Source organism: Dipodomys merriami, unplaced genomic scaffold, assembly GCF_024711535.1.
Source record: "Dipodomys merriami isolate MVZ:Mamm:240054 unplaced genomic scaffold, mDipMer1.0.p SCAF_1, whole genome shotgun sequence".
Taxonomy (NCBI): domain Eukaryota; kingdom Metazoa; phylum Chordata; class Mammalia; order Rodentia; family Heteromyidae; genus Dipodomys; species Dipodomys merriami.
Genome location: NW_027202270.1, coordinates 69,492,795 through 69,505,703, shown reverse-complemented (window position 1 = coordinate 69,505,703; position 12,909 = coordinate 69,492,795). Strand labels below are relative to the sequence as shown.

Genomic DNA, 12,909 nt, shown 5'->3' with positions numbered 1-12,909 from the left:
AAGAAAATGCTTTTTAACTGTATTACTAAAAGAGAAAATAGAAAAACAGTGAATGAAAGACTTTCCCACACTGGTCAACATTTCTATATGTTTTTAGTCTCCTAAGGAACATGATTCTCTTAAGCAAAATGACATGAACATTCCTGAGGTACACTTAACATATATTAGAACAGATCACCATAAGTTTTAATGATACCAATAGCCCAATAAACATAGGAAAAGAGAAAAGAAAGACATGGTTTTGAAACTCTGTCTGGATTCAAATATTTTTTTAATTCCATGTTAATTAAACAAGAATACTCTAGTTATTTTACATGTTAACTGCCAGAATAGATTAGATAAAATACATTTTGTTTTCATTGGCCAGTAACTCATTTTAAATGAATTTATGTGTTTTTTAGTCCTCTCTTGGAGACTAGAGAACAGTAACTTTTGTATAGTTAAATTGAAAAAACAGTGTGCTACATCAATTTATGGATCATGGGTACAGAAATTTTTTGTATTGTCTGTTTTACTAACACAGTAACATGTAAAGCATAGTTTATGTACAAAAGATAGGAGTTTGATCCTCAGCAACATTTAACTGCATTGCTCAGAACTGTATAGCTACAGAAAGCACATGACAGAGATGATAAATTGAAATAATTTTACCTACTATATTTTGGATACTCAAAAAAGTAGATATTAATAAGTGATTTAGTTATTCAAATGCAGGCTCAACTTTCAATCCTAATACTGAAAATTTTTGTTCTTACTTTTTATGCCTAAACAGAACTTTGTCAGAAAGACCCAGGAATAAGCCTTCATAGGCAATATAGTGCAATAAAAAGCATAGATTTAAAAGAACAATTTTCAAAATTACGAAATTTCTCAGGTTAATTTTGCTTGGATTTTCAAACTCTAACTTTTCCTTCTGTGATTGTCACATTAACTGTAGAGATTTTTAGCTAAGAGCTTTTTAAATCCTATATATTAAGCAATTAAACATATTCTGGTGTTCATACTATCTCATGCTATTTCATTTTGTTTATCTGAGACAGGGGCTAGCTATTCAGCTCTGGGTAGGTACTGGTTAAAAGCCATAAACTCTGTCCTGAAAAGACATGATTATAGAATTTTGCATCAAAACCAAAAGGAAGAGTCTCCTGAGAAGAGAACTTTCCTTCAATCTTCAGAGAATTCCATATCTAGCAGCAAAGACTAAGCATGAAATTTTCAATCTGAGTCCAACTAAACTCAAAAGCTAGAACACCACAATTCTAAATAGAAAACAGGAAAGTTTACAAGAGTCTAAAAGGTCAGAACAAAGTTTGCAAAAGAAAACGCCTTCAGAAGGGTCACTTATTAGTGCTTGTAACCATGAGGAACAATGTTTGGTTTAGTGATTCACAGTCAAATTTAGTTGAGTGGGAGGAACTAAAATTATCTTGCAAAATCCCCACGGGGTAGAGTTTGAGCAGTTAGTTGAATCTCTCACGTTAAGGCCTGGTCTATACAGTTACAAGAAATTGTTGAATTGCTCACTGAGAAATTCTGGAATCTGAGGACCACATTGGAATCCAAGTAAGTAAGCACTAAAGCTGTGATGTTTACTCAGTACACAAATTAATCATTGTATTTTCTGAATGGAAATGTTATGTGATATAATATAATGTCATAATGTTTTGGGTATTGCTTGTTCTTCTTTTCTGATTTTAATTAACCTTATAAAGAAAAATAGAATGGTTGCTCTAAAAGCTGTTTCAATCCTTAAACACAGGTTAATGAAGAGATCACTAGTCACAGAGTGAACAGAAAAGGTTAATTTCAATAGCACACTACAAGTCATCTGTGAAATTTTGTGACATTTGACAAATGAAGGTTAGTTCTATAGTTACTTGACTTTAAATGGTAATATTAGATCAAAATCCAGAAGAGGGAACTGTACCTGAAAATTAAACTTTAAGTTTTCTGTTTTCTGGTAACTCATTGACTTATTAGTCATATAGTTTAGAGAAGTGAAAATTCTACTCTGGAGCACATTTTCTTCCTCTCTTGTAAAGTACTTGCCTAAGAATGGAAAGTTGGTACATTTTTCTCTGTTTTGCAAACAGTTTTATTTTCTTTTTTAAAGGAATAATTAATGTTTTACTAGTTTTAAATAGTTGTAAAAGGAGTTGCCATTTAGCAAGTTAGTTTGAGAATACAATATATCTTAATCAATGTCATCCCTTTCAACATGCTCAGCTAAACTTCCCTTTCCCACTCCTTTTCTCATTAATGCTTCTTAATGTAGACTATACATTGGATTCTTTTTTTTTTTGTTTGTTTTGTTTTTTGTCGATTGTGGGGCCTGAACTCTGGGCCTGGGCACTGTCCCTCAGCTCTTCAGCTCAAGGCTAGTGCTCTACGACTTGAGCCACAGCACCACCTCTGGCTTTTTCTGCTTATGGGTACTGAGGAATTGAACCCAGGGCCTCATGTATGCAAGACAAGAACTCTAACGCTGAGCCACCTTCCTAGCCCTATACTGAACTCTTGACTGCATTCTTCCCCCTTCTCTTCTTTATTTATCCAACCCTTTCCATTTGCTCCAACCTCACCCCTTTCAAGTACCCACTTCCTGGTGTTATATTGCTGAATTTTGACTTTGCGTTTCTAAGAAATTACACTATTTGAATTATCCCTCAAGTCTACTGTATTTTAGTTAATACATGTATATACACTTGCATACACTCTATTTACTTACACATTTATTAGCTAAACCTAGCTTCTATATATAAGGGGAAACATGTACCCTTTGTCTCTCTGAGCCTGACTGACTTCATTTCACCTTTATTCTTTTGTTTTCATTTTGAGGAAGGAGACATAGCATTGAAGCAGACGTGCTGTTCTTTGTAGTGTGGAGTAGATGTGAATAAAGTCACTCTATTCTCAATGATTCGTTTAAAAAAAACTTGCTCTGAGTACTTATATCAAAGAAGATTTACTTTCCTTCTGAGAGAAATGTCAGGCTCTAAACTTTGAACTCAGTACAATTTGTTCACTTGTAGGAATAAATGAAACCTTCCTTTGTAAAGATTAACCACTGAGTTCTCTTGGTTACTTAAATGCTTAACCTTAAACCAAAGAGTTAGGTGAGACTAAATATTATGATTCCATGCAGAGAAGCAGCTTTAAAGCAGACTAAATGGTTTAGCCATGTAAATAAAATCTTGGAAGAAACATTTACAAGATTTCAAAAGCTAAACATGAAGTTCAAAATGGTATTGATTTTGAGAGAATTATGAAAGTATCTTTTGCTTTTTTACAAAAGATTGAGTCAGGCTCCAGAGGCACAAGTCTATAAATCTGAGACTGAGATCTGAGGATAGTGGTTCAAAGTTAGCCAGTACAGGAAATTCCTTGAGGCCCTTATCTCCAATTAAACATCAAAAGGCAGGGCAGGAAGTAGAGCATTGGGTGAAGTGGTAATGTGCTAGCCATGATCAAAAAAGCAAGGGATACTACCCATACCCTGAGTTGAGGTACCAGGACCAGCACCAAAACAACAACAACAAAAAATGCACAATGTAAATGGACCTTAAGCAATATCTCCTGAAGAAAGTACAATTTGACTTTATCTTATACAACAATGGCAATGCTTCTTCCCATACACCACATTGTGCTTGTTCAACTTGTTAACACTATGTGACACGCAAAATTTGATAGTTTTTACAAACTTATATAAACATATCAACTAATTGGTAAAAAGATTCCAGGCACAAATTATGGCTTATGAAACATTGTTTTGTTGATGTGGTGAATATAGAATTGAGCACAAGTTAGTATGAGTTAATAAATTCAAGTGAAGTAACTGTGTTATTTTAAGAACTGAAGATCATACTGAAATCTGCTGGAAGTTGAGCATAGTTAGGGTTGGGGAATGGTGTTCTATCTTTGAAAAAGGCTGCTAATTTCAATGATCAGATCATACCCCAAGTGTGACAATCCTACCAATGGAGCCAGCCATTTTAAATTTTGCCTGGGTGAGACTGTATTGCAAAGAGTTCTTTCAAAAGAGCAAATGAAGCTAAGCACAGTGGTATACAACTCTAATCTCAACACTCAGGAATTAGAAGCAGGAGGGAAAATCTCATAGCTCAAGATTTAGGACAACTTGAGCTATCTCGTGAGATGTTGTGCCAAGTAAAAAAATTTAAAAAAAGAAAACTGATTGGAGTGTGTGTGTGTGTGTGTGTGTGTGTGTGTGTGTGTGTGTGTGTGTGTGTGTGTGCAGAGAGAGAGACAAAGAGAAAGAATAAGTATAAATTCAAAGGTAGTCTGTGATACTGAGTAGACTGAAAGACTAACCAAAATATACAAAGAGAATTATTTGCAGAAATATCAATTTAAAAATCAGAAAAATATACAAAGAGATAATATGAGGCTCAAGTCTTTGTTGTCTCAAGATTCTGCCCTGTACCAGTTCCCACATTCTGTTTGTGATTCAGCTCTGTCTGAATCTACTCTACTATCACCATAACCTACTTTATTTTTGTTTATTTATATTCTGTACATGCAGCCCTGGCTGCAGCTTCAGAGGAGATTACAAAATTTTTACTCTTCTGGATTATTTATATATATTATTTATTATTTATTGTTTAAGAAAGGAAGTAGCTAACTTTTTTTTTTTGCAGGGGGGAGGTGTTGACAAGTAGGTTGATACATGCCTGTAATCTTGGAATTGGGAGGGCTGAGACAGAAGGATCTAGAGTTCCAGGCCAGCCTTGGCTACACAGAAAGTACCAGTTTTAAGAAAGATCATAATTTTAATGAGAAAGTTTGCTTTTACTCAGAATAAGTGTTATGGTAGTAAACTGTTGTGAATATTCATGAAGCACCACCTAGGATTTAACATCAAATCTACGGAGTCTCAAAGTGCTAATTCACCAAAAATGTTCTCAAGTATGAAACAATCTCTTATTTCTGAGTTCAGTGGAAATATTTCTTTAATAATAAGGAATATCTCTCTATGAATAGGTTATTGGTCATACCAAAAAAATTCACCAAGCTATTTTGTTTATTGCCTTATTCAGCTGTTATTTTTGGGTGACCCTATCTAAAAAACTTCTCAGCAATAGAGTGGCCATAAAGATGCACTAAACATGGCAGAGCTTCAAGTAGAAAGTAGTTCATTGGAGAAGATCAGAATCTTAGTCAAGCTACTATAAAAATAAAAATAAAAAGCAGGTATACAGTAAGGATATTCCTATACAAATCTCCACATGGAGCTTTGCACAAAGCTGCATAAAAAGATCTGGTGTCTGTCCACAGCTATTTGTCAATGGCCTGGTAGCTCTGTGATTCTTCCTTGCTTCTGGAATAATGGCCTACAGTTCATGCTTTAACCATCAATGCTTCCCTTCTACTCTGAAAAATGAATCTCTCTTGATAACATTCCTCCTCCACCATTGTTTCTTGCTCTGATTCTTTTAAAATTGCAATCCTGTTTCTAACTGAATGAGTAAATGTATTTCATAGCACAAATTCCTGAAAGAATTTGATTATATGCTCAACTAAACACCATCACCACTGTTTGGTTAGTAGTTTCACAGCAAGTTATTCACAGACCATGATCAGAGCAGTGGGCTGTCTTTAGGTGTCAAGTATCCAGCAAATCTTAATCAACTATGACCTGACAGCACATCATGTCAAGTGAGAGAGATAGTTTAGTCAACATTTTTTTCATTGGAAAGCTAAAAGTAGACCCATTTAGAATGAAGTATGGCAAACATATTCATCTTTCTCATTCATGCTTACACTTGAATAAATACAGTATTTGGCAGAATATATTCTTTATTATAAAATCTTCGCCCATAAATATTGTTGATATTTAGAAGTTAAAACACTAAATTGAGAAAACACATAATATAGATTTTATGGAAAATGTGGCATTCAAGCTAGGATTGTGAATGGTGTCTAGCATAGGAATATGTAGAAGGGAAAGAATATGGCATTAGAGAATTCACAGATTTAGAATATTACAAGAAAACTGCAAACAATTTAGTATGATCAGATATTGAAAGACAATTGGCAATGTTAGAATCACTGACTTTGTTATAAAATAATAAATTAAGCCACTCAACTGGTATCAAAACTAAAAGACATTCACAAGTAAAGTTTAGTATCTTTATGGGAAAATATAAAAAAAAAGATCAATGGATCAGCATTAGCGACTGAGAAAGGAAATAGCAATCTAGGTAGAAAGTACAAATTACAATAGAGAAAAATATTTATGATAATAATTGTTTATGGTGGAAAAGCAGAAAAGTAATGGAAAAAATGTGACTACATTCAAATTCTAAAGCTCTTTCACTCTGGGTGAGTGTTTGACCTAGTTTTTGATTCTAGACTTTAAAAATTGTATGAATTGAAAAATGTCAAACACATTTTGTGATGCAGTTTTACCATAAGTTTCAGACTCAAGTTTCCAATGACTCCCTTGACTTTGCTACTTAGAGATTCAATAGCTATCTGAAATTCAATATGACCCCTAGAGTTCTGTGATTTCCCTCATCAGTTTTTCTTCCCCCAATATTTATTATTTTATCATACTTCACATATATTTTAGACCTGAAAACTAGAAAAACCCCTTACCTGTCCTCACCAGAGAAAATTTGTTACAGTTCTACCTGGTTTTCTATAAAGTAGGTCACAAATCCACATTCCTATCTATGTGTTCTCTCAGTCAAATTCAATCCATCAGCTCTTTCTCCTCTGAATGAATGTAATAGCCTTACTATGATCATCTTTCTCAATTCTTATAAAGCATACAGATGCAAAGTCATTTTTGATTAATGCAAAATTATACAGTATCATTCTCCTACTCAAACTCTACAGTATTGTGTGGAAAAACAAATCAGTGATGGAGATTTACCTGGGAAGTCAGGGTATTCATTTTCATCATGAGAACTGCATATTCACATAAAAATCACCATTGCTTTCTCATTCAACTTAGGAATGCATGCAGAAGTACTTCATAATGAATTTATGTCTCCCTATCACACTCTATCATCATTCTGCCCACCCCCTTTTTATTAGTGTATTAGTTGAACTGGCCAATATCTCCTGCTTCTCAGAACATTTGCAGTTGCCGTCACTTTTCCTAAGGTAGGGTTGTCATATGGTTGACTTTATAACATGATTTAAAGATGCCTTTTCTTCCTAATCCATTCTTCTCCAATTGTATACAGAATGAGATTTGCACTTAAATATTATTTTATTCTCAGCGTTTGTATAGCTTTCCAGATAGAACCACAAGATATATTTTAAATGAGATGCATACAGATGAAAAACACAGAACTGTCATAGGTAAAATCAAGTTAGCATTGATGCTCAACTTAAAATTAGTGTGAAATATAGATGAATCAAAATTTGAGTAAAATGTTAGAACATATGCTGAAATATTTATTTTCATTTATCACCTCTAGAAACAGCATACTTTCCATAATACTGGGTCGTACTGAATGAATGCTAAACCCAGGAGAATGTCATTTCAGAATAACAGAGTCCTATCTGTTCTAAGATGGTCTGTGTGACTATGACAATGAAGAAATTGCTTACAGTTACCAGCAACAGAATCTTCTTTGGTATTCATACGGAAAAAGTACCAACCTTTATTGTGAAGTTACCTTCAAGATCATTCACAAGTAAGGCAGGGGAAAAGAAATATAGGTTGCATGGTTTCCCTCATTTTTGGTAGCTAGAATGTGCCTATAACTCTACAAGTAAACACATTGAAGAATTAATATATATTAATTTAATGTATATCTGTATATATATATATATATATATATATATATATATATATATATTCTGGAACATGATAAACTGTATATGAGTCTAGATGGCCACATACTAAGGCCAAGAAATGGATGAGAAAAGCTCAATAGTTATGTGCATATGATCATATAAAATAATATTTTATTAAATGAACTCCAGTGAAAGGAAATAAGAGATTTCTTTAGTTGTTATTGCTGTTTTCTTTTCATTTTGTCTTATTAGTTTATATTTGGGAGGCAAGGGGGTTACAAAAAAGGTGGAACAAAGGGTCAGCAAATACAATGATAATCACTAGAAGTTATGTGGAAAATGATCTGTCCAGCTTGTAGGAGGGACTGGAAGAGGGGAAGAGAAGGGGAGACATGGTTCAAAAAGACTTGTACTCATTACTGATTCATGGAACTATAACTGTTCTGTATATCACTTCTATATTAACAATAAAAATAGAATAAAATAAAAGAAAGGAAAAAAGTGCATAGTTTGAACTTTGATACAGTAACCATTTGGGCAGAAGAAGCAGATAGAAAATGATGTTTTCTTTCTAATTTCGACAAAAGTATGTTTTACTGTTACCATCAAATAGAGCATCAAGAGGAAAAAAGATGTTTCAAATGTACTTTTTTCCATTTCCCTAGGTAATAAGAATAGAAAGAACTATTATTTCCTGAGAACCTCCTGTAGTCTCAGCAATGTTACCGTACTTAATCCTTTTAATGTCCGTTAAGATATGGCTTTTTATTTTTTATGAAAAAAAACCTCAGCTGCAGGCTTTAATGTTGGTTGGCTAATTATTTCTAAGGCTGGAAATTGACAATTTATCGTTGTTTTCTTGTTTTGTTTTGTTTGGTGGTAGTCCTGACGCTTGAACTCAGAGCATGTACATTATACCTAAGATTTAATGCTCAAGTTACTTTGAGTCACAGCTCCATTTACAACTTTCTGCTGGTTTAGTGAAGATAGAATCTCATGACTACCAGTGCTGGCTTTGAACCCTGACACTCAGTTCTCAGCCTCCTAAGTAGCTAAGATTACAGGTGGTAAGTCACTAGTGCCCAGCAGGAATCTAAGATGTATTTTTAGAAGGTACATCAGTCAAAGGACAAGTTTTCTCCAGGAAAATTATCAAAGTGAGATTGTTTTATTATTTTCTTTCTCTTTTAAAGAACGATTTATGATGGAGCCTTTACCTCCTGAGCTGCCAGCAGACACGGTGCGGCGCATTGCAGCTGAACTAAACTGTCACCCAACAGACCAGAGGGTGGCTCTCCACCTAGATGAGGAAGATAAGCTGAGACATTTCAGGGACTATTTCTATATACCCAAGATGCAAGATCTGCCTCCAAGTAAGAATATGGGGGAAGGTTTTTAAAAATCAATTAATTAATTTACTTTTGCTATACTACATATTTATCATAAATCTCTGAGAAATCATTGTTCCATTGTATAATAAAGCCATTACAATTGTGTCTGAAAAATAGCAGGTCCCTGGTGCTATTAAATCAACCTGTCCGCCTACCTTAGCCTCATATTCTTTATGTTTCTTATCCTCCTTGGAATAAAACACTTACAGAGTGTTTATGCTGTCATCTACATTCTCTGAACAATACAGTGACTGACTGATAATTATAGGCAGAGGTATTCATGTGTGCTCTCAGCACTTAGAGCTCGAAACAATTCTTTTCAACGTGGTATTAGAGTATCTCTTATTTTTTGTGGCACCTAGTTGATAGTAGTAAGATGTTTGTCTGAACTGGAATATGTTCTGTAACTTGGATAGATAAGGAGTGATGCTATATGAATAGCCATCATTGTTTGCTTGCTATAAGAAAACACTGAAATGGTAAGAGTTACCTAAAAAGTACATTCTACATTTCTGAGCAGACTACAGTAAACTAACTGTTTCTGCTCTGGAGGAGATTGTATTAAAAAAAAAACTTTATGAAAAATGTGAAGAATGTCATATTTAACTTTTTTTTTCTTTTTACATTAATGAAAAATACTACAGGGTGAGTGGAATTAATCCACTAAAGTTACTTTACATACCTTAGAAGAGTCTGCCTACATGCTAAGGTTTATGTGTTTAGCAACTAGTGTTCATTTTGGTCTACTTGACATACTTTCCTAAGTAATTCTGTCACATCTATGAGTTTATATTTAGAGTAAGGAGACACCTAACAAATTAAAAGAACTTAATCATGCCCACTAGGGCATGATTTCTTAGTGTTTCTCTTAGTGTTGGTGTTAGCATTGTGAGCTACATTTTCCCCAAGGTAGTGTGAGATGGAAGTGTTGATAAGGTGAGATCTAAGTAGAGATTGTGGTAAGAAAGTGTGCCCAGCAGACCCAGTGTGAAGCACAGCCTGGTGCTTGCTGAACTTTGTTCTATACAAATGCAATGGTATCTTCCTTGGGAGTAAATAACCCTAGTGTGTCTTTTGTATAGGTATGTATATGTGCATGTGCTTGTGCATGTGCATATGCGTGTCTGTGTATGTGTTTGTATTTGCAAGGTAGAAAAGCTTCAAATTAATCTGCATTTCCTGTCCTATGAAAATCTTCCAAAAGCATATAGTAGTTACATAGAATCTCAACTAATTTTAATATGTGAACACAATACCTAAATGAAATACTCCAATGTAATCTTGAACTATACGAAATAGAACCTAATAAATTTTGGGGAAATGAGAGCAATAAGACATGGAACCTTAGATTTAATTTTTAAATATTATTTAAGAATTATTGCAGGCATTCCCACCTATGATTTTTCTGATATCTTGCCATTAAATATACATTTTCCATACTTTCAATAGAATTCATTTAATAAATTTTCTTCTGTTGTTAGGTTCTTACAAGTTTTATTTTGGAAGGGCCTAAAATATTTTTATCTACTAGCTACTCAAGAGACTGAAGTCTGAGGTCTACAGTTTAAAGTTATTGAAGGCAAGAAAGTCCATGAGACTCTTCCTCCAATTGACCAGAAAAAAGCCAGAAGTGACTCACAAAGTAGAGCACTAGCATCACAAACACACACACACACACATGCATACACACACACACACACACACACACACACACACAAATATATTTCTTAACTAAAATTCATGAAGTACTTAATGCTCATCATTTTTCTAAAGATCATAGCCACAGTCAAAAAATAAGAGAGAAAGGAAGAAGGGAGAGAAGGAAGAAGGAGGTAATGAAGGAGGAAGGAAGGAAGAGAAAAAAAGGTGGAGTGAAGCAAGAAAATAGACTAGAAGCAGGAAGAGATGGAAGAGGAAAGAGAGAAGGTATAAATGGTAAAGTATGTAACACAATAAACAGTAAACAAATGCCTATGTAAAACCTGGCAATAAGGTTGAAGAAGTAAATAGCAAATGTAAGCGAAGTGAGAAAAGAAGGGATTCAATACAATTTTTAATTTCCTCAGGATGGTTGCACCACTCCCTCTCATTAATAAAAAAAGAAATTCAATTTCCCATTAAATAATTCTGGTTTAATATCAGGAGAAACAGCATGAGCCAAGATTGATGGCTCATCTGAATAGGGGTGCTATCTTGTCATTATTATATTGTTTGGAGTAACTCTTCATCTAATAGAGAACTTAGGAAGCTAGGTGTGTTGATGCATGTTAACAGCCTAGCATTCAAGAAGCTGAGACTCTCTAGTGAGACATTCTTTAAAACATTAAAAATGAATAAAAAGTTTAAAAAGTAAAATAAAAACCAACATTTTCTTTCTATCTTTTATTGTTTTGGAATCTGTGTCTTTGGTTCAGAATCCAAAGGGTCACCGGTGTTTTAAGCTGTAGGAAAATACAGATCCAAAAAGGAAAGACAAATAATGTCTGTATGTCATTCTGTGTGGAAGGTTTCAGATTTTGCCCTCAGACATGTCCCTTACATGGACAGAGTTTGAAGTTGGCCCTTCCTACTTGTAAAATAGACTGAAAACAAGTTATCTCTTAACTCTTGTAACCAAATGAAAAACTGACAAGTCTGTTGTGACAAAGGAAAGACAGAATGGACCTTAGGACATAGAAAGTAGTTGCATTTACTTTGCAGATATAAAGTCTTCAGCATTTAGGTAACAGCTGAAAATACAGATACGAACATCATCCAAGAATTGTAGCTTATAATGAAAGAGTTAGTGAAAATAAAATTTTCATCACTGGCAAGAAAGATAAATTATACTAAGAGGATACAAAGAAAAAAGTGAACATAGTGTTTTTTATTTTTTAATTTCATTTTATTGTAAAGATGGCCAATAGACACATGAAGAAATGCTCGAGTTCTCTAGCTATAAAAGAAAAGCAAATCAAAACAACACTGAAATTCTACCTCATCCCAGTTAGAATGACTATAATCAAGAAATCTAATAACAACAGATGCTGGAGGGGATGTGGCCAAAAAGGAACTTTACTGCATTATTGGTGGGAGTATAAACTTGGAAAGCAGTATGTAGGTTCCTCAAAAGACTACACATAGAGCTCTCCTATGACCCAGCAATCCCACTCCTGGGCATTTACCCCAATGACCACAAACAAGGTTGCACTAAAGCTACCAGCACAACTATGTTTATTGCAGCATTATTCACCATAGGTAAGATATGGAACCAATCCAGATGCCCCTCAGTAGATGAATGGATCAAGAAAATGTCATATATATATATATATATATATATATATATATATACATACATATATATATATATGAATTCTATGCTTTCATCAGAAAGAATGGCACCGCCTTATTTATTAGAAAATGGAAAGACTTAGAAAAAAATCGTATTAAGTGAAGTAAGCCAGAACCAAAGAAATATAGGTCCTATGGTTTCCCTTATTTGCAATAATTAGTATGCATCTAGGCTAATCTTATCAGATGACCAGAAAAGCTCAAAAGCTGTGTACATATGACCATATAAGATGATGCTAAGCAAAATGAACCCCAAGATAAGGACACAGAGGTTTTTCTTTGTTGTTGTTTTTTTCAATGTTCTATGTGATTTTTTTTTGTTTCTTTAGTATGTTCTTCCCTCTATGGTATAACCCCTGTTTTTACTGTATTTGATTTTTAGTACCCTGTGTCTTGTGTATACATTTATCTAATT

At 34.0% G+C, this 12,909-nt stretch overlaps 1 protein-coding gene across 4 annotated transcripts in view; it reads left to right on the top strand.

Annotated features, from left to right (window-relative positions):
• The first annotated feature begins 1,378 nt into the window (after nucleotides 1–1,378).
• Nucleotides 1,379–12,909, top strand: part of Kynu (kynureninase) — a 100,281-nt gene continuing 88,750 nt past the window's right edge. Inside the window, exons 1-4 of one of the 4 annotated variants that reach the window (XM_070023720.1) lie at nucleotides 1,379–1,563; nucleotides 1,760–1,860; nucleotides 7,452–7,670; nucleotides 8,967–9,146. In XM_070023720.1, coding sequence (XP_069879821.1) covers nucleotides 7,547–7,670; nucleotides 8,967–9,146 — 304 coding nt within the window. In that variant the 5' untranslated portion in view covers nucleotides 1,379–1,563; nucleotides 1,760–1,860; nucleotides 7,452–7,546. The remainder of the gene's footprint in view (nucleotides 1,564–1,759; nucleotides 1,861–7,451; nucleotides 7,671–8,966; nucleotides 9,147–12,909) is intronic. The other 3 variants (XM_070023729.1, XM_070023749.1, XM_070023739.1) reach the window with 3 other exon arrangements.